The 23,622-nt window shown below is 38.0% G+C and overlaps 6 protein-coding genes across 6 annotated transcripts; 1 reads left to right on the top strand and 5 right to left on the bottom strand.

Moving 5' to 3' along the window:
• Nucleotides 1–257: 257 nt before the first annotated feature.
• On the bottom strand, nucleotides 258–1,413 carry CBG16415 (the record flags this gene model as incomplete). The annotated part of the gene is made up of 2 exons (XM_002643614.1): nucleotides 258–423; nucleotides 1,259–1,413. The coding sequence occupies 2 exons, from the start codon at nucleotides 1,411–1,413 to the stop codon at nucleotides 258–260; spliced, it is 321 nt and encodes a 106-aa protein (XP_002643660.1).
• Nucleotides 1,414–2,457: 1,044 nt separating this feature from the next.
• Nucleotides 2,458–2,628, bottom strand: CBG16417 (the record flags this gene model as incomplete). Its single annotated transcript, XM_002643615.1, has 1 exon — nucleotides 2,458–2,628. One exon carries the CDS (start codon nucleotides 2,626–2,628, stop codon nucleotides 2,458–2,460), a length of 171 nt encoding a protein of 56 aa, XP_002643661.1.
• Nucleotides 2,629–4,333: 1,705 nt separating this feature from the next.
• Nucleotides 4,334–6,631, top strand: CBG27398 (the record flags this gene model as incomplete). The annotated part of the gene is made up of 6 exons (XM_045238752.1): nucleotides 4,334–4,426; nucleotides 4,966–5,220; nucleotides 5,438–5,516; nucleotides 5,562–5,693; nucleotides 5,738–6,430; nucleotides 6,573–6,631. 6 exons carry the CDS (start codon nucleotides 4,334–4,336, stop codon nucleotides 6,629–6,631), a joined length of 1,311 nt encoding a protein of 436 aa, XP_045099765.1.
• Nucleotides 6,632–6,838: 207 nt separating this feature from the next.
• On the bottom strand, nucleotides 6,839–10,033 carry CBG27397 (the record flags this gene model as incomplete). The annotated part of the gene is made up of 12 exons (XM_045238751.1): nucleotides 6,839–7,131; nucleotides 7,284–7,346; nucleotides 7,392–7,457; nucleotides 7,658–7,723; nucleotides 7,777–7,836; nucleotides 8,304–8,369; nucleotides 8,585–8,650; nucleotides 8,717–8,782; nucleotides 9,013–9,066; nucleotides 9,136–9,507; nucleotides 9,633–9,949; nucleotides 9,993–10,033. The coding sequence occupies 12 exons, from the start codon at nucleotides 10,031–10,033 to the stop codon at nucleotides 6,839–6,841; spliced, it is 1,530 nt and encodes a 509-aa protein (XP_045099764.1).
• Nucleotides 10,034–11,593: 1,560 nt separating this feature from the next.
• Nucleotides 11,594–12,864, bottom strand: CBG16421 (the record flags this gene model as incomplete). Its single annotated transcript, XM_002643616.2, has 5 exons — nucleotides 11,594–11,777; nucleotides 12,211–12,326; nucleotides 12,376–12,483; nucleotides 12,543–12,656; nucleotides 12,715–12,864. 5 exons carry the CDS (start codon nucleotides 12,862–12,864, stop codon nucleotides 11,594–11,596), a joined length of 672 nt encoding a protein of 223 aa, XP_002643662.2.
• Nucleotides 12,865–14,051: 1,187 nt separating this feature from the next.
• On the bottom strand, nucleotides 14,052–21,711 carry CBG16422 (the record flags this gene model as incomplete). The annotated part of the gene is made up of 11 exons (XM_045238750.1): nucleotides 14,052–14,181; nucleotides 14,525–14,637; nucleotides 14,660–17,640; nucleotides 17,716–17,855; nucleotides 17,900–18,017; nucleotides 18,060–18,163; nucleotides 19,331–19,387; nucleotides 19,989–20,134; nucleotides 20,202–20,383; nucleotides 20,436–20,702; nucleotides 21,597–21,711. 11 exons carry the CDS (start codon nucleotides 21,709–21,711, stop codon nucleotides 14,052–14,054), a joined length of 4,353 nt encoding a protein of 1,450 aa, XP_045095851.1.
• Between the last annotated feature and the right edge of the window lie 1,911 nt (nucleotides 21,712–23,622).

Below are 23,622 nucleotides of genomic sequence, written 5' to 3'. Positions count from 1 at the left end.
TTTCAAAGGAGAATCAGTCGAATTTTGAATGTGGCCCGTCGGCTGTTGGAATGCTGTGCTGATTTGAGAAACTCCGACAGCTGAAAACCGAGCCGGATAAATTTGTTATTTCCTTTAAAAAAATGTCGTCGGGGGGGGGTCTCGACAGCGAGTTATGAAACGAGAAGAAGAAAAAAAATCTAGTATTGTGTATGTGTGAAAAAATTGCTAGTATGTTTGGAAATGAGTATTTTGTTAGATTAAAAAATGCGAGATTATTAATCGTTTCCGTTAGAACTCAATATGTTTGGAAAAATTTGAAAGGTAGTGCACGGGGTCCCACAAAATCTTTCTGTTTTGCTAGCTGAATAACCCCATAAAATTTTAACGCATCTTTTCAAAATGCATTTCTGCGTTGTATGTCTTGTGTTTCTTTGATGATACCTAAATTTTTTAGCATTTCAATAAACTTTAGACGACAAAGTTGAAAATAATTGAAATGAGATACTTATGAGAAAAAAGCATTTGTGTAATTTGACACGAAAATGTTCAGTTTTCTCGTGCCAAATAAAACGGTATAATTGTATATGAAGAAGAAGTATTTTCACAAATTTTGCCCTATAATTATCTCGTTTTTAGACATCTTTTTTGCTAATTTACGAGCTCGCAAAAAAAGTTTCATAAATCAAATCATTTTCCTATTCTAAGCACAAAAAATGGAAATGCTTTTATAGGAAACGCAGAAAGATCGCCAGAAACAACTAGGAAACCAACTGGAGAGAAGGGAAGATTACTTTAGCCTAGTTATGGAATTTTTCGTTTCAGATCATCTTCGGCGATGAAAACAATTTTAACTGTTACGGTTCAAATGGTTAACGTGATTACTGTCATGGTATTTAAAAAAAAATGCGTATCAAAGCGTATCAATGTCTACCGTAACCCTCCCTTCTCTCAAGTTGGTTTGCTGGTTGTATCTGGCGATCTTCATGCAATTCTGGCGGTGGTTCTTCGTAACCAATGTAACCTTCCTCATTATCAGACGCTTGATGAACTGTGAATCAAAAAGAGCACGTCATACTGTCTTGGAAAACACTTCAAAGTTCAATTGTGGTCAAATTTTTGAACGAGTGATAGTTGAAAAGAAAGGAAAGCTTTCTGTCGTGACGGCATATTGGGTGGTGAGCCCCTAACCGTACGGATGAGCAAGAGAGCATAAAATTATCTAGTTTCAGATGAGAACAACATTAAGCCGTTTAATTTTAACTAATTTATTAAACACAAAAGAGTTATCGGCTGACTCCCGAATGGAGCTTTATCTTCTTCCGAGTTGTCCTCGTGGTCCATCCGTATCCATCCTTGTCCCTCGGTGGTCGAGCTGCCGTTGAGTCGTTCTTCGTAGACTTGAGCCGATTGGAATGGAACGAATGTAGACATCTTTTCGTTGGTTTCTTCAGCTTATATAGCGACGATTGATCAGATCGTAGATAAGATAAGATGATTAAGCCACCGATGTGGTTGACACGTTGAATAATACCGAATGTATATTTACTAAAAGTTGAGGAAGAAATGGCAGGGCCATTCCTTCCGCAACACTCGGGGGCCGAAATGATGAACTTTGGAGATTTTCTCCATAAGTTCATAAGTACCGTCAGATTTCGGTTTCTCAAGACCGAACGTCTGCGGTTTCTAAGCGAGTGCCCACATGGCAATTTTACTTTAGCTCGAACAGCCATATCGGGATAATTCTTTATTGCTTCTTGAGTCGATCCCACAACGCATCTTCATGTTTTCGGTGTCTCGAATAGACATAAGCTTTCGATCTGTTCCAAATGAACGTCCTTCACGAAAGTGTCCTTTGTTGGCAAAAATTTTCTATCTTCATGACGTTGAGTCATGAGACGAGCATTCCGACACAATCACGGCGATTACACATTTACGAGTGCGAAGGCAAGTTGCAGACCTGGACGCTTCAGGTTGCGAGATATCCACGACGGATGGTTCCACAGTTCCACATACTGACATCATGACTCGGTGTCCACCGCAACTTGACTTAGACGATTCCGTCTCCCAGTTCCGTGATTTGTAGGTGCTCCCAGACTCCAACGACTAGCGATTGCGACGAATTTTTTTTTCTTCCAGAGACGATTTGGTGGTGGTTCCTTCGGTGTTGTTTCCGATCGACTTCTAGTGTGTTGCCACATCGCCATCCTGACGACCCCACACCAGACCATTGCTATCCACGAAAGTTCCGAACGAACTATTTCATCTGTTCCGAATGAACTTGTTGTCTCACTGACTAGATAGCTGCTCTTGCCCCACCGGGGTCCTTTACCGTACTGACGATTTCAGATGGTTCCCGGTCGATGCACCATGTCGTGACGGCATATTGGGTGGTGAGCCCCTAACCGTACGGATGAGCAAGAGAGCATAAAATTATCTAGTTTCAGATGAGAACAACATTAAGCCGTTTAATTTTAACTAATTTATTAAACACAAAAGAGTTATCGGCTGACTCCCGAATGGAGCTTTATCTTCTTCCGAGTTGTCCTCGTGGTCCATCCGTATCCATCCTTGTCCCTCGGTGGTCGAGCTGCCGTTGAGTCGTTCTTCGTAGACTTGAGCCGATTGGAATGGAACGAATGTAGACATCTTTTCGTTGGTTTCTTCAGCTTATATAGCGACGATTGATCAGATCGTAGATAAGATAAGATGATTAAGCCACCGATGTGGTTGACACGTTGAATAATACCGAATGTATATTTACTAAAAGTTGAGGAAGAAATGGCTGGGCCATTCCTTCCGCAACACTTTCCTTGTGATAACTAGCTTCTCATGGTCCGAAAAGATTTGCAGGCGGCCTAGGAATTTTTTTTGTTGTCATCGGATTGGATGAACACATATCAGCTGATGCAACATTGTTAACGTCTCAAAATTTTAAAGTTTAGACGGAGCGAAAAAGCTCGTGTCAGTATGGCATAAATTTGTCTTAATTGGTAGGCTGTCAATGATTTTGTCAGTCCCATTGCTTTAAAATACTATGAAATAAGGAAATTCAAGTTTTGCAAATGTTGATCGGTTGGAACACTTTGAATAAAAACACGAAAATGAAAGTGGTCGTATCATTGTGTGGTAAAATAAAATGAAAAAAAATAATTTTAAAAAAATCGAATTTTCTCGATTACTCAGCAAAACTCAACTTTTGCTGTATGACGCATCATTTTTGAAAAAAATTCTGCACTATTAAAATGAGATTTCGAACATGGATAAGTCTTTTGAGAATTTAGTGGTGGCCGTATAATTATTTGGAGCACTGTGTTGGGTTTCGGGTAACTTTTTCATTTCAAATATATTTTGTAATCCATGTGAACTCCCGTTTTTTTTGGTCTGACTATCTGGCAACCCTTATCATTTTGTCTAACTGCCTAGACCCCCTTGCTCGTTTTGTCTAACCATCTCGCATCTCGTCTCGGCTCGCCTAACCACCTAGATCCCCATTTAGTGTTGCATAATGACCTTATCTACCAGTCTCGCTCAGTCAAACCACCTTGTCCACATGTTTTTGTTTAACCATTTTATATACCTATCTCTGTATTCCGTCATGTTGTAGCTAGTTCATCAGATACCACTAGGTCATTCTGACGCCAGAATATCGGTCACTGTATAGAAATGCTAGACGAACTGCTAAACGTTCTAAAAAATTCACAATGGGAATTCTTTGAATGAAAAGATAGGACAACCAAAAACTCTGCATGACCATTTTTTCGCCAAATTTCTGAGTTCATTTCTTTATCAAATCTCAAGTTACCGAAGAGTTACCGAGGATTGTAGAACAGTGGCATTATTGATGGAGGTCATTGGACAAAGATAGGAAGTGTGAGAAATATTGGGATGTCCCTCTTATTCTCTCGAGATGGGTTGAGATTCCGCAGACTTAACCACATAGCAGATGTTGTGACGATGAGAATACACGCAACAGGACATATGTCTAACATACACACACACAAACTGTGTAGTTCAGTTTGCATACGGCAGAGGCCGCGACATTGTGACACTTGATTAAACACTATCGGTTTTTTGCGTTGCTCATCTCCCCCACATTCTATGTCTTCTTCTATTATCGTTTTGTGCTGGTCGACTAACTATCTCATTGCCACGGTGTCCGTCCTCTATATAGTTGAGGTACTATGAAACAAGACGAGACGCAGTATGACATCATTTTCTAAACGACGCTCCGCTATTACATATGCGCGTGTTGTTTAGCGTAAACCAACAACATCATATTTTTCGTACTTCGGTTTTAGTTCGTTGAAATTAACGAGAAACTTAGCAACTATTACTAAAAAATAGTTTCAGAATGGTGCTTTATTCTGAGCATCAACTGGCACATTCCTCAAAACCATGCATTAACATTCCCGAGGACAACGATACTATAACAAGACAAGTAACGGTGAGTTTTCGATTTACTTGTATTGTCTCTAATGATTATCAGGATTGGTTTTGCAGTTCGAAGCTCTTCAAGTTTTTTGCGGAGAAATGGAGATGAACTGGGGACCATATATAGAGCTGAGAGCCGAAAAAACCAATAACGACGGGAAAACTCAACTCAATTGGAAATATGGGCAGGACCCTCGTGTGGAAATGTGAAAATGATTTTATGCGTACCTGCACATTATTTTTGGAGATTGATCGTGAGTTTTAATCAAGGCGAAAAAAATAATGATGTCCAGCAGAAAATATTACTGAGTTCTTTTCACAAATAATCTGATAAAATCTCGAAGATATTACTGGAATAAAACTTTAAAATAGGTGTAATAATTTCTGCCGCGTACGAAACTATTTAAAGCAAATCTTTTTGAAAGTCGTGAATTCTTTGCTGCTGGTTATTCTCGTTGCGGTCCGCTGGCTCAAAATTTCAACCCCAATCCATGTGCAGAACTAGAATGAAAACACTACAACGTTTTCAGAGCCGAAATAAATTTTTTGCAGAGGAGCAAAGATGAAGAGTTGAAAATTTACCCGCTGCTGTTCACGTTCCAATTAGCTCATGAAGGTCATAAACACCTTCAAGAGAACTACACAGAAATTTATACATCTGTGAAGAAACACCATGAGTCTCGAAACAAAGAATATCCGGAACTTATTTTTGTTGTTCTGAATCCCTCTGTTTTACGCTGGTACGAAGATGGAGAAGAGGTATACAACGTGTGGTATTCATCTGCAGTGGAGAAATTTCACGAAGAGGTGAGTTTAGAAAAAAGAAAAACAAAATGAACTGAATTATTGTCTCAGTGTGCAGTATTATTTAAAAACGTTTCGAACATTATCTTAGGCCCAAGTATAGATCCTGGCACAACATTAAAACAGAGGTTCCGTGTGTTCTTGCGTCTGCTGAAACCATTATGTTATCCCAGAACATCTATTTTGCATGATGTATTTCATTGTATTTTTCAATTTTCAGTTCGATGAGCACTGGTTCAAGCATATGCAAACTCATATGGATAGGTTTCCAGATCCAAGAATGGCTCACGCGCCAATGGGTATGTTGATATAATGCCTCTTCTACAAGATCTCGATATTTTCAGAGGAGTTTGCTGCAGAAGATTTGATGCATCTTACAAAACGATTCGGCTTCCGCAATTACGACACAGGTGAAGGCTATGTTCGAACTGTTACCAACAGAAAATTCTTACCGAGAAAAGAAGGGAAAACGAAAAGTCAGTCAGATTGTTTCTGTGTAGCCCAAAATGTGTATTTTCAGAGATGCACCATATGACTGCTAAAGCCATAAAAGCGATGGAAGTTGAGATTGAAAAGCCCCTCATGGATATCGAAATGGAAGACTCAAAAGTTGCATTGAAGCAAACGGAAGGAAATATTGAGAAAAAAATGGAACAGGATGAGAGAAGGGATGGTCACGTTTTCAAAATTCCAGCAATACCCATAAATGAACCAAGACCGTCCGAGAAATTTATTAAACCTGTGGAAGAGCAAAGAAAATCATCCGATGCGACTGAACAAAAGCCACCAGGCTCACAAGATAATCTAGATGACGAAGAAACCGAGGACGATGGGAAAGACGTGTCTCCCGATGGAGTGATCGTGTATCCAGAGAACTTGAATGATTTTTTCCGCCACATGAGAGCAAAGAAAAACCAGAAAAATCGTCTTCTCAAAGAGCTTGAAGATCGCGTTGTCAAGGAGAGACCTGCTAGGAAGAAAAAAGTGGACCATGTTGCAGTAGAAGAAAACATTTTACCCGAGGGCGACGAAGCTGATGCCAAAGATACCACTGATGCAAAACCAACCCTTACCGAAAGAGACCCGTTTGACCAATTTGCAATACCGCATCATTGGAACATGCTCGGTTCATTACAATCAGATTCAAGCTGTCAGCCATCAACGTCGGGATTACAACCAGACCATCGTGGACGTCCAAAGCGGCAAAGACAGGGTTTGTTTTATACGCTCGAAATGTTACATTCATCAGAACGTGTAAATATTTTGAGAAAAACTAACTACGTGAAAAATCTGAATGCGTTGCTTTTAGAAATCATTGATTTTTTTAACAGAATTTAAAGTTGTTTTGTTTTCAGAGCCTGCCCAAGTGTACAAGCCCGAAAAAATCAAGTTCCGACCAACCAAACGACGATGATAAATTTTATGTCTGAGTTCATTATTTATTTTGAAGTGCACGGTCTAAATACTTTTGAAATCAAAAAATTAATGAAAGTGTTTTAAATAAATTGAGAGAAAAGTAAAAGAGAGAGAGAGAGAGAGAGAAAAAGAGAAAAAAAAGAGAAAAAGCGAGAAAGAAGTGATATCTGTTTACGGAAATCACCATCAGAAGCATACAAAATAGTTAATTATGGTAACCATTGCTGAAAACGTTCCTAACATATGGACACAATGATTCATGGTGAAGTCCATCGGTAAAGTTTCGACAGTATTTACAACGATAAGGATCACCACTGCAATTGCAACGAGTTTTCAAGCAAATTGTGCATTTCCCTGAAGAGACGAGATGGCATAAGCGCTCGATGAAGCTAACAGTATTCGGACACTGGTCGTGTTCGTGTCTGCTGCCACAGTATACACATCTTCTGTCGTTGGTATGGGAATAATCTCTGCTCACAATCCATCGTTGCCCTCTTGCTGAAACGTTTGAATCGTGGTCATTTTTTTGAGAATGAATAGTTTTTGTAACTCACTAGGGTAATTACTATTTCTAGAAAATCTTGAAAACTTATCGAGAATTCTGGCTGAAACACAATAAAATCATTAAAGGAAACTGCGTCACTTTTTACCAGACTCTCTGAGGTAAATATCTACATCCTGTCTTGCTGGTAGCGTTTGCTGAGAATGTCCGTCTGAATGTTTGATATCATTACAATATTTTAATTATAATAATTTACCATTCTCACGGAGATTAGGATATGGACGGTAGGGTGGCGATCGTGGTCTCTCCTCATTTCTTGGAGCTTTAAAAATTAATTTGTTCATGATTTCGATAAAATTGAAAAAAAAACTAATAGAAATGTCATGAAACTGTAAATGCCAATTATGAATAATTTCAGAAGCCGATTTTTAAATAAATTTTGAATTTTCTCATGCCTTGTTACATTCTAAAATCGTGATTACTGAAATCAATCAATATAAAAGACAGTTCCGAAAAGTTTACCAGTTTCATAACGGTGATTATATGAATCGCAGTCTGGCGATGATGGTCGTGTATCTGCTTGTCTCTCTGTAAAAATATAGGTTTTTCAAAATAGGTCAACACAAAACAGAAATGTTTACCACTTTCATAACGGTTATTGTTTGAACGGTAGTCTGACAATGATGATCGTGCTTTTCTAGCTGTAAAGATAAAGATTTTCAATAATAAATTACTTTGAAAACACGAAAACGTTGTGATTTCAACATGTTAGAAAGGTATGATACTTACAATTTTCTTCGTAGTCGTTGTATGAACAATGAAATTGCGACGGTGATCAATCCCTCACATCTCTTACTGGTGACCAATATTCCCCGTAATCATTTGAGTAACTCGCATTTCGGTTTATTGGTGATAAAGACCTTTCCTCGTATCTTCTCCCTAGAAATACCAGTGGTTTAAGCATTTCAACAATCAAAACTAATGTTCATTTTATTTTGAAGTCACATAAAAACCCTAAAGGTGACGATTTTGGTATCTTATTATTGCAAGGGGTATACCGGTGAAGGTTATATTTTTCTGGCTCAACTAACTAACGTCAAGGATTTTGGGTTTCAAGTACATTCTGAATTTTAGAAAAGAATAGATAACATGGAATTGAAACGCGTACCACTTTCATAGCGATCGTTGGTTGAACGATATAATGGCAATGATGATCTAGCCCTCGCATTTGTATCTGTAATAAGGATGGTTACAGATGTGGAAAAAAGTTCCTGGAAATACCAAAAATATTGGTTATGCATTTCAACAATGAAAAATTAGCTGATTTGAAAAATCTGCTAAGTTTGGAAAATGTAATGTAAAAGAAAAAAATGTACGTCCTACGTTTTTTTTTCAAAAAAAATTCTTGTAATTTCAGTAGTAAAAAATGAAAAAAAAAATACAATTTACCGTATTCTTCGCGGGAATTGAAATGGCGATTCATATGTGAAGGTGATCTTCGTTCAGTTGGCCTCTCTGAAAACATAAAGGTTTTTGTATTCTTTCCAACCCCTTATAACGAACCACAACTAAAAAAATTACCGTTTCCGTAGTTGTAGTTATATGGACGGCGTACTTGCCATGGTGATCTATCTCTTGTATTTGTGCCTAAAAAATAATAGGTTAAGGTGTTGTATTTGCTGATAAAATGTGTATGTTTTTTGTTTCGTTTTCAGAAGACCCAAAATATTACAATATTCGTCGCGACCGCTCCAATGTTTGTTTACCGGGGATGTTGATCTCTCCCAAGAGTTTTGAACTAGAAAAAACGAATTTGTATGTTTATTACTTCGGTTTATTTTTAGGACAGGTGCTTCTCTCTTTTTCAAACAACTCACTCAGTCTCTTCTTTTTACTTTCTGCTCGATCTTCTTCAAACTGGACGCGGTCAACTGAAAAAAATTAAAATCCGTCGTTTAACATCCATAATTATCATACAACATGTGCATATGAAAACTCACACATGTTCCAATCTTCGAGTTGGTACCGGAAACGATATTTAACGTTATGGAGATCCAATCTAATTTTATCTGTCATCTGTCCTGAACCTTCAAGTTCTCTCAGTTCTTCTTGTTCTGCTTCCCGTACGAGACAGGAATGCAGTTCCATTTTTTCTATATATGGTTGTTGATTTCGAAATGCTTCCATATCCGGAACTCCCCAACACGTCGATGCCACGGATACAACAGAAGCCGATCGACTCATTTTCTTGACTTGACCATCTCCCTGCGCACTTTGAGTATCGATTATTATTTGCAATTCTTTGTTTTCAATGTGCAATTTGTCGATCCAGTTGGCCATAACCAACATTTTTTCTGTATTCGGCTCTTCGCCTGAAACCGATATTTTGGTTGGCTATCAATTAGAGCTACGCAAAAACAAAAAGTCAAGAAATATAGGCGGTTGATATTGTGATTAGTCATTGTCTTATTAGTCTGGCTTGATTTTTTTCACTTACAAGTCTTCAAAAAGTTTCTCAAAGAGGTTGTATCAATATTCAGTTTTCCGTTGTCATCAATCGTTTGGAAGTTTTCAAGAACCAAAACCGAAGAAATTCCTCCGGGAGAAACACTCTCCGAATCCAATGATTCCTTATGCAGTTCTTCATCCTTTGAGAGGTGTTGCCTTTGATCGGTAACCGTTACGTTTTCTATCAGCAGTCCGTGCACAATCTCTTTTTCATTTTTGTCCGATACCGAAGATTTTCTGCTTGGGAAACCTCCGTTATCAGATTCGCTCAGAATCCCATTATCGTCAATGATTTCAAATTCGGACCTGATGAACTATGTCTTTTTTCATCTGCTTAAGAATTACTTACAATGAAGCAGAATCAGATCTCAACAGCTCGCTAGTATCCATCAGTTGCTTCTTTGGTGAATAAACAACTGAAACAATTCTTTTTTAAGGAAAAAAAAAATTGTGAATAAAAGTATTACTAAAAAAGCAATGGAAAACGCGTGGCAAAGAACCAATATTTTCAGAAAACACAAAAAGCCACATGACTGCGTGCTGTTCGCCTGTTCTTTCTCTCTTTCCCTCTAGGGAAAGAGAGAAAGAAGAGGATAACTCAGGCGAAACTCGGGCGAAGGAGAATGAGGGCATGGGCGAAAACAAGAAAAGACTATTGGTGAAAAGAGAGGGCTTTAGACACTGAGCTTGTGAATAAACAACTATTTGTGACAAAATGTTGTGTTATCAAAGTTCACCTTTGTAAATATGTTTTTTCGTTGTGAAATACTCCGTAGAACACCATACAGTCAAAAACTTACAAATAAAACTGTTAAGAACTTCAAACTGTCTACTTATCACATTCGAAATGCAAAACATATGCTGGCAGTTTTGCATTTGTCGTTAATATACAAAAAATTTCTGAGAGAGACACTTCTCACTTCACGAAGTGTTCGGTTACATAGTCACAGTTGAAATATTACAACACAGACTATCGCAAGGGATTGTGAATCTGTAAGAAATGTTAGGTTGAGTTATTTTCGGGTAATAGTAATTCAACAAAAGTTTTTGAAAGTTTTGCTTTCGTCATCAAGATCGTTAAATTTTTATGACACTTTTTAAAAGAAAAGTGTGTATGAACACCCACCAGAACTCATAAAACAATGCAGGGAACATAATTTTTTGTTGAAATCTTGCAATATAAAAGAGAGGTGCAGTTGAAAAATTATCGTTCTATCTCGAGTGAAAAAACTGAATGATATTCGAAGTCCCAACTGGCCGTTTTCCTGCGAGCACCGATTTGAAAAAATCGAAAACTTCGACCAGTCCGTGGGAGAAAAATGTTCGCAATCAAATTGCAACAATGAACAAGGCTCTTGGAACCATGATCAAAGGTTAGTTCTCTGATTTTTGTGATTCCCAGAGATCACTTCAAAAAAGGATTTTGTGTATTCTCAAAAACCTAGGCTAACTATAGACAACCTCAGAAGAATGTTCTTATTGTCCACTATGAACATTATGAGAATGGATTCGATCAAAATCACTGCAAATTTTTAAAATGAGGAAACTTTTTTTCAGAATCTTCTGCGTTGTTAGACTGCTCCATGCTCAAGATCAATTTTCATGCATCTTCGATGACAGAGAGGGCTCCAAGATTCCCATCCCATTTGGCTGAGGCAACTTCGCGCATTCTTTCTGGTTCCTCCATGAAAATGAAATTGTGAACTTATACTGGCAATAAAGTTTGAACATTCCCAGTTTCTTAACTTACTGTTGAACAGAGATGCAAAACATGCACCACTGAGTAATCTGTTGTCAGAATTGAACTTAATGTAGGAATTCTGAAAATTCCAATACATGTCCCACAATATCTGTGAATTCGCTGCTAACTGAAAGTGATCATGAAAAAAGCAAAAAAAAACGAGTTTATTCTGACTTTACCAAAAATGCAATTTTTCGAGTATAATTTATCTAATGTTTCTTATTTCTTTTCTTATCCACTCCATGGACCATTGAATGAACAATAGAAAGCCAGGCATATCCAAGATAAACAACAAACATACAGGAAGCAATAAAAACAAAGCGGTATGGTGGTTCCAACTCTCCAAGAATCGGGTATGCCCAGAAGCCAGAAGTGTAGAAGACGTAGTGAAGACTGAAAACGTTTTGACGTTTTTATTTAAATATCTGATTGTTATAAAGCAGAAACAAGTTTATCTAATTTTCGTTGCCGAATTTGGAGAAAACACTTTCGTTTCGACAAACTCAGCAATTTAAAAAAGGAAAACCACTAATATGCTTTCAAAAGACTGTAGTTTGATTTCAAAATGTGTTTTTGTTGTCGCTTCTTGATCATAAGATCATTGATTTACTCTGCTCATGAACTACATATCGAATAGTTTTTTTTTTCATTTTTGCCAGAAAGCGCGTCACAAAAATACCAAAAGCAGACGAGTCACTTGCTGCAAAACAAGGTTTCAAAGAGAGTAAGGTGCGTAGCGGCAATTATTTTAGTAGTTCCAAAAAAAGTGTTTGAACTCTGTCTGGAGCAGAATCTACTAAGGTTTTTTCAACCAAAAAAAACCAACTCAATAAGGTACAGAGTGACAAACACAGCAATTCCTTTCAAAATGGCGCTTGTAGAGAAGGAAGTGTGCTTGTAAATAACAGTGTCCAAGTGAGCAGTGATAGCTGGGAGTGTGTGCTGCAAAATAGTTTTTGATAAATTCAGTGAATTTCTCAAAATTTTGTACCAGTCCATGATTGAACCAGGCGATCGACAGAATTTTCATGGCCATTTCATCACGTGCCAAGGTAGCTGGATCAAACAAGAAAAGTCCCCAGAAAAGAACAGTGACAGCCTGAAATTAGAAGCATGACATGATTTTTTATTAGAAAGTTGTATCTGATGGTGACTTACCACGCCGATTGGTCCAACAAGAGCACGGGCCCAGTAGTCGAAAATCACATGGTTTCTATTTAAGGAGAAAATCGAAAGCAAGAATCCAATTGAGTGGTACAGAGTTTGCATATACTGGAATAGTTACAGATAAAAAATGCTACTGATGCTTAAAGTAGTGTGTTCTACTCACCAGGTCAATAATAGTAAGCCAAACAAATCTGGACCATCCGTTGAAAGGGATTGGTAAATTTGCTCCCGTCACTATTTGAGTATCCTTGTAGCATATGAATGCATAAAGGGAAGCAGAAACCAAATGGAAAGCAGTTTTCATCTGAAGCATTTTGCAATAAAATTGAACAGAAACACAAAGAGATGAGTTGAAAATAAGAAAGAATTGTAGTTGACACCAGCATGAAAAGATAAGGAGTGACATCGTGGAGAAGAAACAAAAAGAGTAAGAGAATGAAGAGAGCGAAGGGAACGGCAAGAGAAGGCTACAGGTAAAATATGTGTTGGTATGTGTGTATTGTATGTGCCTCTTATCGGGCATTAATCGTGGCACTAGTGACCTTGACAAACAACAATCCACAGTGATTTGTAGTCTTTTTTCAAACCTGGAAGTACGATGATCAAAATGAATACCAATAAAATTATCGAGTATTATTGAATTGATATTAGTTCAGCATTGAAAAGAAAAATGTTTGCGAAACTGAAAAATGCAAAAAATAATGAACTTTGCTCAATTTTTTGCTCTGCAAAATAAACTCGCTCATTCAATGTTCAGGAATTATTATAATTTCCTCTGAAATTGGAAATTAGTTCGAATTAACTTTTTGAAAACAATTTACATTCAGAGGGCAGACTGAGCGGCCCTGGACACCACCTTCTAATAAAAACGTTTTTTGAGCTGAAATCCAAAAATAGAATGCCACCCTTAATAGAATGCTGCCTCGAAAAATATTTTAAAACTTACCAGGCTGTTCCTTCTTTGTTTTACAGAGAGGGAAAGAGATTGTGCAGAACGCAACTAAATTGTTTTCTAATTATTTTCCCCCATTTATTCCCACGTGCTTCTTATTTCTCTGCTTTTTCATTGTTTTTGGTTTCTGTATGATCTTAAATTTCTTTTTATATGTTTTAGTGATAAATGTCAGAAATGTGAGCATGATAAGACTCTTCGCGAAATTTTTGTTCTTTTGAACAGTCAACGCCTACATCTAATTGAATCCTTCTTACAGAACGTTATCCCACCTATGCATTGACCAACATGATATTAAATTAGGGTGTTTACCGTAAACATACAGTTCACACTTGCGTGAAGCATAAATAAAACTTTATTTTTCAAGCTGTTTTTTTGGAAATAAATTTAAAAACGGAAAAAAATGTTATAGAAGCGTAAATATATAATTCGATTGTCCCAAATGACGTTTGAAAACATTTGAAATTGTAGTAAAATTATGCAACGGCGAAAAATTATTTCAAAGCATGGAAGCTGAATCCAACTCATTGGTTGGGAAAAAGAAATATTTAGATCGATGAAATGTTGCTCTCATCTCCATCGTCCACAAGAATTCCACCTTCTGGAAATCCTCCGGAGGTGATTGTAGTAGTTGTTGTAGTGATGGTCTCCTTAACAAGATTCCCGTTTGCGCCGTGCCTGAAATTCCATTAATAATCAAAAACAATAAAAATTAATTGAGAATTATAACCTCAGTTGTTATCTAGTGTGCAATCTCTCTACTGTCTACGTGGTTGCCGAATTATTTTTTCAAATTAACGAAAAAGTGAGTTTCAGATTCTGTCTGTGAATTAGTCTTATTGAGGCATGGTTACCAATGCATATCAAAATATAGTAAATGAACTAGGATGAAACTGAACTTGTGAATTTTCTATAGCTATGGAAGACATTAAAAAAAATTTCAGTTCAGGTTCTCGAAACTTTCAGACCTATGTGTATGACAAGTTTTAATCATTTTCTAAGTCATCTAAATTCTTCTTACTCTTCTTCCTCCTCGATAATTTGCTCTTTATGCCCACTTTCATGGTCTTCCTCGTCATTGTTGTTTTCCAGGTCGTCACCCGATTTAATCACAGTGTTGGTAGTGGAAGTGACCTGAATATTACTTGTTGAAGACATGAAAAATTTCTGAAATTTCACATACAGTTTCTTTATAGTGTCTTCCAGATTCATCGGTTTTCTCTGTGACGGTTGTTTGCACGTGATCGGTTTGATGATCTCCATCATCGTCTTCATTCTCACTCTGCGGTTGATAAATAGATTGCATCATTGGGTTTGGTTGCTTATCATGAATGCTTAATGAATCTGTGGAAATGTTGTCCTGATCCAGAATCATGGAATCCTTGACATCACTTTGCTCCTGAACAGTTTTGTCATGCAAAGCATCCGAAGACTCCAAGAAACGATCATTTTTTTCATCCGATTGATTAGTATGTTGGACCAGATGATCGTCATCAAACATTTCATTTTCTTGATAAGATCCCGATTGATAAACAGAAGTTGTCATTAAATCCGTATTCGGATTATTTGAGCTTAGGTTTTGAAGCGCAACGTGTTCATCCTCCTCTTTTTCGACGTTGCCAATAGAATCTGTTTGCTCAATTATTGACTGTGACGGCAAAGAACTGTCATTATCTGTGTTCGAAATAGTATCAACGATGACCATATCTTCTTTTGGACTCGGATGTTGGTCGATGTGTTGTGCGACTTGTTCAATGGAAATGTTCGTGTCTTCAGTTGCTTTAGGGACTGGACTAGTTGATTCCCGAGTTTCCGAATCTTGATAAGCAGTGATATTTTTACCTTCAGTGAACGGAGCTGTTTCTGATCTTGGAGATGAATCGGACATTACTGGACTATCAACATCTCCTCGCGATGGATAATATAGATCCATTTCGGTTGGACTTTTTGGAGCGTATTTTTCATTGAAATTAGATCCATGCTTCATTTCTTCATGCTCATCCTCGGCGTCACTTGTATGAACAGATGGATATCTTGGAGCAAATTCAGTCTCGGCTGCGATGTTCTCAGGACTCGAAGCTACAACATCTTGATTGTCCGAAGCATGGGAAATTTTTCTTGAGAGAGGAGCAACAATTGGAACATCAATAATCTCAACCGGTCCATGAGAAATTTCGTGAACAAGGCCATGCTCCACATTGTCAGACAAATTCTCTACAACTGAATTTTGAGCCAAAAGCTCAGATGAAGCAACTTCCGCTGGAGAATCGCTGCGCAAAGCTGGGCTACTTCTTTCTTCTTCAACAGGCTCAACGATGTTCTCGGGTTCTTCAGACATAATGTGGTCAGATGAAACATGTTCAGCAAGTTCTTGAAGAATTTCATCTTCATTATGAGAAACTTGATCAACATGATCGCTACTTTGGTGAGCTCCTTCATTGGTTTGTCCCATTATTGTTGAGCGTTCAAGGTCCGTTTCTTCTTGATGTTGATGACAACCATCTGCTGACAAAACGTCATGTTGTTTCTCTTCTTCCTGTATTTCATGGTGTTTATCATCGTGAACAGGTGACATCAATTCTTGCTGAACAACGTCGTTGTGTTCAGAGATAAGATGATTTTTCATGTCTTCTTGAGATGGAATCAAACTCGAAGACTCGTCCACTTGATCCACTGTAGGTGAACCCATACCCGACGGTTTTTCTTCGGAGACAAATAAGTGCTCAGCAGTGGTGGAAATGTTCTCTTCGGCGAGAAATTCTTCAGCTGGAGCTTCAACACTAGGAGAACGTTCTAGATCATTTGATTCTTGAGAATGGACTGTCGTAGCGCGTTCAAATCCAACCTCCTGCTCCAAGCTTGGTGATACGTTTTGATAGGACATTGATCTATCGCTTAGTTCGGGTGTTTCCCGTTTGGTAACTGTAGATTCTGATGCATCAAGTGGTGCATGTTCTTCAAAAATCTCCGTTTTTGCCGGGCTCTCAAGAGTTTCAGTTTGTTCAAGAGATTCAGCGCTGTTAACATCCAGAAAAAGTTGAACAGGCGGCTGATCCTGTGTGTCCAAATCTTCTAATAAATGGTGGGACTCGTGGTGTGACAAAACCGGGCTTTCTGGAGATTTTGGTTCAGATTGTTCGTGAACAGTAATTGGGTTCTGAACAACCAATCCTTCTTGTTCATAGACAGCATCATTTGGAAGAGTAGGTGATTCAAATTGAGAATTTTCCTCATCCTGAGAAGTAAGCAATGGAGAATGCTCTGACTTTTCATATTCGTGTTCAGAATAGTCTTCAGCTTTTGGTGGTGAATGACCATGATCCTCCGAAACTGGAGAGCTATTGAGAGAACGCACTGGACTGGACGACACTTGCCCGTGATGATCGTATTTTTCCACCGGACTTTTTGGGCTTTGTTCAATTTTATGATCATTGATTTCAGCGACGGGAACAATCTCTGAAGCATGATGGGCAACAGAATCATGAGAGCTATTAACTGATAGTACACGGTCTGGTGTTTCTTCGCGATATTCCTCTGACTTCTCTTCTGTTTTCTCAGTCGGTAAGTTTGGACGCTCGTCAGTTGACTCTACAGTTGGCTTCTCGATTGAAAGATTTGTATCACTCAAAGTTGGTGAGCATCTATTCAAGCTTTGAGATTCAGTGTTTGGTGCTTCATCGTGATTCGGTTCCGCAGGACGTTCTTGTTCTGCATGATTGCCCTCCGAATTCAAATCAGAACTAAACGGTTCTGGTACGATGGCATCAGTGACCCCAAGAGCGACAGTTTCTATTTCCACTGGTGTTTCTTTGTCTTCCTCGGCATATTCTGGCTCCGAACTACTGTCCTCATAATCCCCATGGGTGTTAGCTGCGTTGATTGCTTCAATTTGACGGACGACATGCTCCTCCTCCCCTTGCTCAACATCTTTTTCAGCGGATTCCTCCAACTCATGAGAATTATCTATTGGAATAGTTTCAGTGTAAGCTGGAGAGTTTCGACCATGAGTTCCTCTAATTTCTGAGACTGGAGATGTTTGCTCTGAATCGCTTGCAATTAAATCCTCCACATTCAATGCAATGGTCCCTATAGCTGCAGCGGTAGCAGCAGCAGCAGCGCCAGTAAAGATTCCATGACCTAAAATGTAGTAATCGGTATTTCTTGTTTAATAAGTGGGATGAAAATTCATCTGGATAAAGCGAAATCCCATACCAGTCACAGATGGGAGCGTAGGAAGTGTTGTTGTAGTTATATCCTCTTTAGGCGGGGATTTCGACACCGATGAGACCGTGGTAATTGTAGTAGTTGTTGTCTGGCGTTTTGTCGAAGGACGCCCACGGGTTGGTGCTGGCCTGAAATCATATTATAGTAGGTGAGTGTTTGAATAAATTCTTACTTCTTGGCAGCAGGTGGTAGTTTGGTGGTGGTTTGTTGAATTGAGACCGGCACAGGTGGTTTGGTAGGAACCCACTGCCTGGAGGGTGGATGAATCGGTGGAAGTCGAACGTTGAAGTCTTAAAGTGGGATTGGAAAACTGTCAGTACCCGATTTCTTACCTTTACGCTTCCTAGTGGTAGGCGGGCAGCTGGTTCGACTGTCATGACTCGCATTCAACTTATTTCCAGTTGTTGTTTTTCTTCCTCTCATATTTAGTACACTCCTGAAAGTTCGTAGTTATCTGATTACTGAAAAAAAGTTGTGCATCTCAAACACTGATAAAAAGTACTACATCGGTGGGATTTGTGTAGAAGAAAATATGAAGAAGGCTGCAAAAATTTAAAAGCGGCTCGAAACATGCTTATTTCATAAGTAAAACATCCAGCAATTACACATAAAGCGCATAAAATAATTTCAAAATACGTTTCGAGCCGTTTACAATAATTGTAGGTACTTGATTGTTTAGTTGAAGATGGTATCATACCGGGTGATATAAAATGATTTGAAAAAAAATTTTGACAATCAATCAAAATTTCCTAGGTTATTTTCAATTTTATAATTCAGAGGTTGAACTAAAAAGAAGGTTAAAACTAAAAAGCCGATTGATAACATATGTAAAATGTTATGTTAAGCTTACAAAAAAAATGTAAAATCAAACTAGATTTGAAAAATTCGAGCTGTACGTTGGCTATTAGTGAGCTTGTTTTGATAAATCTGAGCTCAAGAAGTGAAACGTTGAGGGTATCCAAAAGTCTCACTACCAAACCGTTAGTTAAAATTTTTCTCGTTTATGCGCTCAGACACTAATTTTCTTGCCGTCAAAAATGGTTAATTTGCAACTAGATTTAAAAAAGAATAGACAAAAAAGCAGTAGAAACGTTCAGAATTTTGACATAGTGAAGCCACCTAGGAAGAGCCATATATTGATTCCATTTAGCATTTCTATAGTTTCCCTATGAAATTGCAACAAATGGGGAATTATTGCCATTACATGAAGCCTCAGATTTAAATAGTTCGGAAGAATCGTACCAAGACTTTTAAAAAATCCAGATAACATTTATGTCAACGCAAGCTTGTCAAAAAGTTATTCTTACAAAGCCGAATGAAACTTTAAAAAATGAGAAATTCAGAACCAAGGGATAGGATTTTGTAGGAGTTCACAACCACATATGCAGATAGATAGCTGTTGAAACTGGAAGCAAACGATACCCGAATCCAAAAAGAACAATGAAAACAATTTTTTGGAAAAGTTAGGACATGTTCGTTTTCAGTTGTAACAGTTTGGTGTCGGTGTAGACGAAAATTAAAATATGCAAAAGGTTAACATTCAATTGAAAAGGGACAGATGTCACAAAAGACTTGGGACAGAAAACTTTAAGTTTGTTAGTACCTTAGTGGCTCTTTCAGGGCAGTTCCACCAGCTGAAGCAGTCAGGCTAGGTAGTGACCTGAATATTTGGAAAATGTCAAAATCTGTTAAAAACAAATAAAGGAAACTGAAACTCAACCAAATTAGTAATGAACACAAGTTAATTCTGAACATTCCGGTTGGAAAAAAACTATGTACTCAACCTGCGTTACAATTTCTAATCATCGCGACGTATCGCTTCACTACAGAAATTTGTCAAATTACAGAGGAGAATTGAAAACGAATTTCGAACACAAAGTTTCCCTTAACGATCGCCAGAACGTTGTGAGAACACTCAACATTCTAAATACCGCTAGTGTTTGGGAAGTTCGAGCAAAACGCCGTGATAAAATTTTCAAAAAAAGCTACACGTAGCGATGATCGACGGGTGGATAATGTAATTCGCAAAAAAAAAAATATTCGGCTCGATATAACTAGAATCAAAAATGCACAATGTGTTTGGAAACTTTAATATTTTGCTTTGAGCTGTTGAAGTTTTTCAATATTCCACGATACTTCAATATGTATGTGTAACTATCAAACTAACAGGTATCGAAAAATGTTTGAATCAATTTAATTTCAAAGGGAAGAATACGTCTACGTTAAATCTACATTGCAATCCTATAAATCTGTGTTCTCACCTTCTTCGGAAAAACCACGAAGTTTGCGGTGGTGGTGGTTGGCGAGCTACCGAGTGTGGACCGAAAGAAATCTCGCGAAAACGTTCGAGACGTTGAAGTTGTTTTTTGAGATTGTCTTTGTAAGCAACCAAAGTGCTGTCGTCAAGCTAAAAAATCGATTAATCAAACATTTCGAAAATATTCTAGGATAATAGGCAACAATCTTGTCCTCACTTTATGCAAGTAGTTGAAACGCTTAGCGTTTGCTGATAATCTTTTGTATGGATCTCTGGTATTGCTCTCCAATGGATCAGCATTGCGCTCTTCGATTCGTTGGACAAAGTCCCGATCTTCGAAACTGTTAGAATACCGGCGCTGCCGGCCGCCACTGCCGTTGCTCTTCTGTCCAGCACGATCTGGAATATGATATTAATTCATATTTTCTGTGTTTTGGAATATTATTTATACTTCTACTGAGGCTGCGACTGGGTTTTCCTTGGCGGTACGACTCCGGGCTTTGGCCGGTGCGAATACGACGACAGCACTCCACTTTCTCCGCGGCATCCAGCTTTTTGCGCAACTCCGCCATTTTTACCAGTTGAGCTTCTCTGTAATTATCGGATCTCCGATCAAGATTTTTATTCATCTTCCCAACCTGTTCTTGAGCATCATGTCCATCATAGCATGATGGCGCGCGTAAACTTCGTCTCCATTCAAGTTGAGCGTGGACTCCAGCTAGAAAACTCAAATTTCAAAAATTCATATATCCGATTACAGTATTTTTTTACATAGTTTTCTTTTTCATTTGACTCTCACTTTAGAAAAATAAATAATATTAAGCAATGATTTTAAAACAACGTGTTATGAAGGTAAAAACAAAATGTTCTTCTTTGTATAAGTTTTTTCGATTTGCGAGTGTGAGTAATTTGTCACTTTTCTTGAGAGAATTGCACTTATTGTGGTTTCCAATGACCACTCAATTGAGTCATTGAATGAAGGTTTTTCCACTCGTAAAGTAGAGTGCACGCGGCATTATGACGCCGTCTCAACAACTATTCTTCTTTCTCTCATTTACCTCTTTTACTAGGTGAGATTTGCTTGTTTTCGCAAGGTCTGCCCAATATCCCCTTTTGTATAATTGTCAGGTCATAAAAATATTGCGCCAGATGTAATACGTCATAATAAATACATTAGGTTCGAGAAATTTCAATTGCATCACCTTGTCCTCTTTTTCTGGTATTCGGCATTTTGTCTTTTACTCAATATCTAGCATGTTTAATTTGCACGCGCATAAACACAAATGCAATTGAACGGGTTCCTAAAAGCACTAACCCTCTTCTTTTCTCTGCAATAAAATGTGTGCGCAGCACCCGGCTGTCCGGAAAGCGATCAATTATGAGGGCACACTCCCTAGGGTGTCACATTGACTCGGTCGTCCCATCTATTCTTTTTTTTCTCCATTTTTGTTTTAGCACAAAAAGGCTAACCTTATTTCAAGTTGAAAAGGATGGGAGAAAATGGGAGAAAAATGTTAATTAAAGCTTCAAGTGAAAAATAAAATGAAGAAAAACTTTGAAAACTCTGTAAAAGAAAAGGCGAAGGAGACTGGGTTTTCTAGTGGATTCCGGCTTGCACTCACCAATCCCATTTTTTGCAGATGTTTTTGCATATGCGGGAGAGCAAAGTATTGACGAAGGTGAATGTCGTAAAGTGGGTTGTAGTTGTCGAGAAGGTTATCCGCCATGATTAGCTTATTGAAATACTTTTTGAATTACCTGAAAAAGAGTTATTAAAGTATAAAAGAACTGTTGTTGTAAGTGGAGCAAGAGGCTACAAAAGATAAATAAATTATAGGGAGCTTCATATTGTAATGCAGAAAACAACCTGATAGAACATAACGAATTGAGATGGCTAATTCAAAACCCCGAAGAGTGGAAATAATAAAATGAGAATTTAGAAGACATATCTCCTTCTCCTCTTCTCGAGCTCGTATGCATTTTGGAAGGAACACGCAGTTAGTCTCTGCGTTTGAATGGGGACAGAGATATATGGATAGAAAGCTTGTGAAACGAAAGAGGGAGGAGTAAGGGCGCGAAAAAGAGTGAGGAGGAAAAACGAAGAGACAGGGCCAAAACGAGAGCACAGCACTAATCCACACAAGCTATCACCAGTAGCAACCGATGGAAATGAGCTCTCACAAAATTTCGAGAGCCGGCTTAGCATATGTGACATAGAATGTTCAGCTATGGCGGTGCCGGTGTAAGAACAACATATGCACACATGAATGAGAAACAGCGATCATATTAAATGAAGTTCATGTTTCCCAAAAAAAGGGAGAGAAGAATGGATGACATACACAGTTGTAAAGACTTGGAGAACTTCACCCACTTCAATCTTTTCCTATTCATACAACCCACAGGGAAGAGAGGAGAGACAAAAAATTACCTAATAAGGAATTGCCCATAAAGAAGAAAAGAAGATTACAGAAATGATGATTACAAACCAAGTAATATAGAGTGTATGCTACGTGTTCTGAGTCTTTTTGTGGCTTTTCCAGAGAATAATCACAACGGAAAACAAGGATAGAATATTTGCAATGCTTTTGATTGGTTACAAAAAAAAGACAATGCTGCAATTTTTTTTAGGTGTAGCTCAGCTTTAGTAACGTAGCTCAACCGGTAATGGCTGTTATTGCGCCCACGCATATTGAAAATTACGTGTTTTTTTTAAAAACAGAAATAGCAAGGTAGAAATAATTTGCTGCACTCTTATACATATGCCTGCTGAAATAAAAACATACGCTGAAAATTTAATAAAGTAAAGAAATGGAGACTGTGGAGACTGTGGAGACAGTTTATTCAAACGGCCGGAAAACGTGAAATTTGAGATTTTTTTGAGCAAACGCCAATCCTCAACATCTTCTTTGCTAAGGCCTCTTTTCTCTACACAAGAAAAAAAAGAAAAAAAACACACACACTTAAGTATAGCTGAAAGAAAAAGGGAAGCTGTTTGAAAATAGTGAAACTGAATGGTGTAGGCCTGAGTGAAAACTGGCGGTTCAATTAACCCACGGGGACGACAAAGTAGGATTTGACGGGAAACGGGAGGAAAGAGGTTGGGAAAGAGGAATGGGAGAGTGTGGAAAAAAAGGGGAAAATGGGAAGAAAAGATGAAACGAGAGGAGCTTCTTTGGTATACTTTGGAAATGTCAAAGAGGCGTGCAAAAAATTGAATTTCCCTTCGAATGAATTTTTGAGTGTGGCAAAAGGTGAACTCAGAAGTTGTTACTACGTTGAAAAACTTCCAGAGGACAAGAAAAAAGAAATTCTACATAATGAGAAGCGAATTTTTTTTGAAAGACAAATGCACGAATACGTTGGAGCAGAACAGTGAACCCTCTCTTCAACAATAAGTTGGACACAACAAAGATTGGAAAAAAAAGAAAAAAGCGGAATAGAAAAAGAAGGAGAAAAAAGAAATCGATAACTTAATTAGAGAAAAAGTGAAAGAGTTGGGCTCAAAGAAAAGATAAAAAAGAAAGCCAAGAGGCGAGCGTAGCTTTTTGCATTTCCTTGAAAGAATATTTTTATCCCCCAGGTACCCAATAAAAGTATAACACTGAAAACCCAAAATAAGAACAACACTCCAACATATC

This window comes from Caenorhabditis briggsae (genome assembly GCF_000004555.2).
Source record: "Caenorhabditis briggsae complete genome, chrX, whole genome shotgun sequence".
Lineage (NCBI taxonomy): Eukaryota > Metazoa > Nematoda > Chromadorea > Rhabditida > Rhabditidae > Caenorhabditis > Caenorhabditis briggsae.
This window is presented reverse-complemented; position numbering and strand designations above follow the sequence as displayed.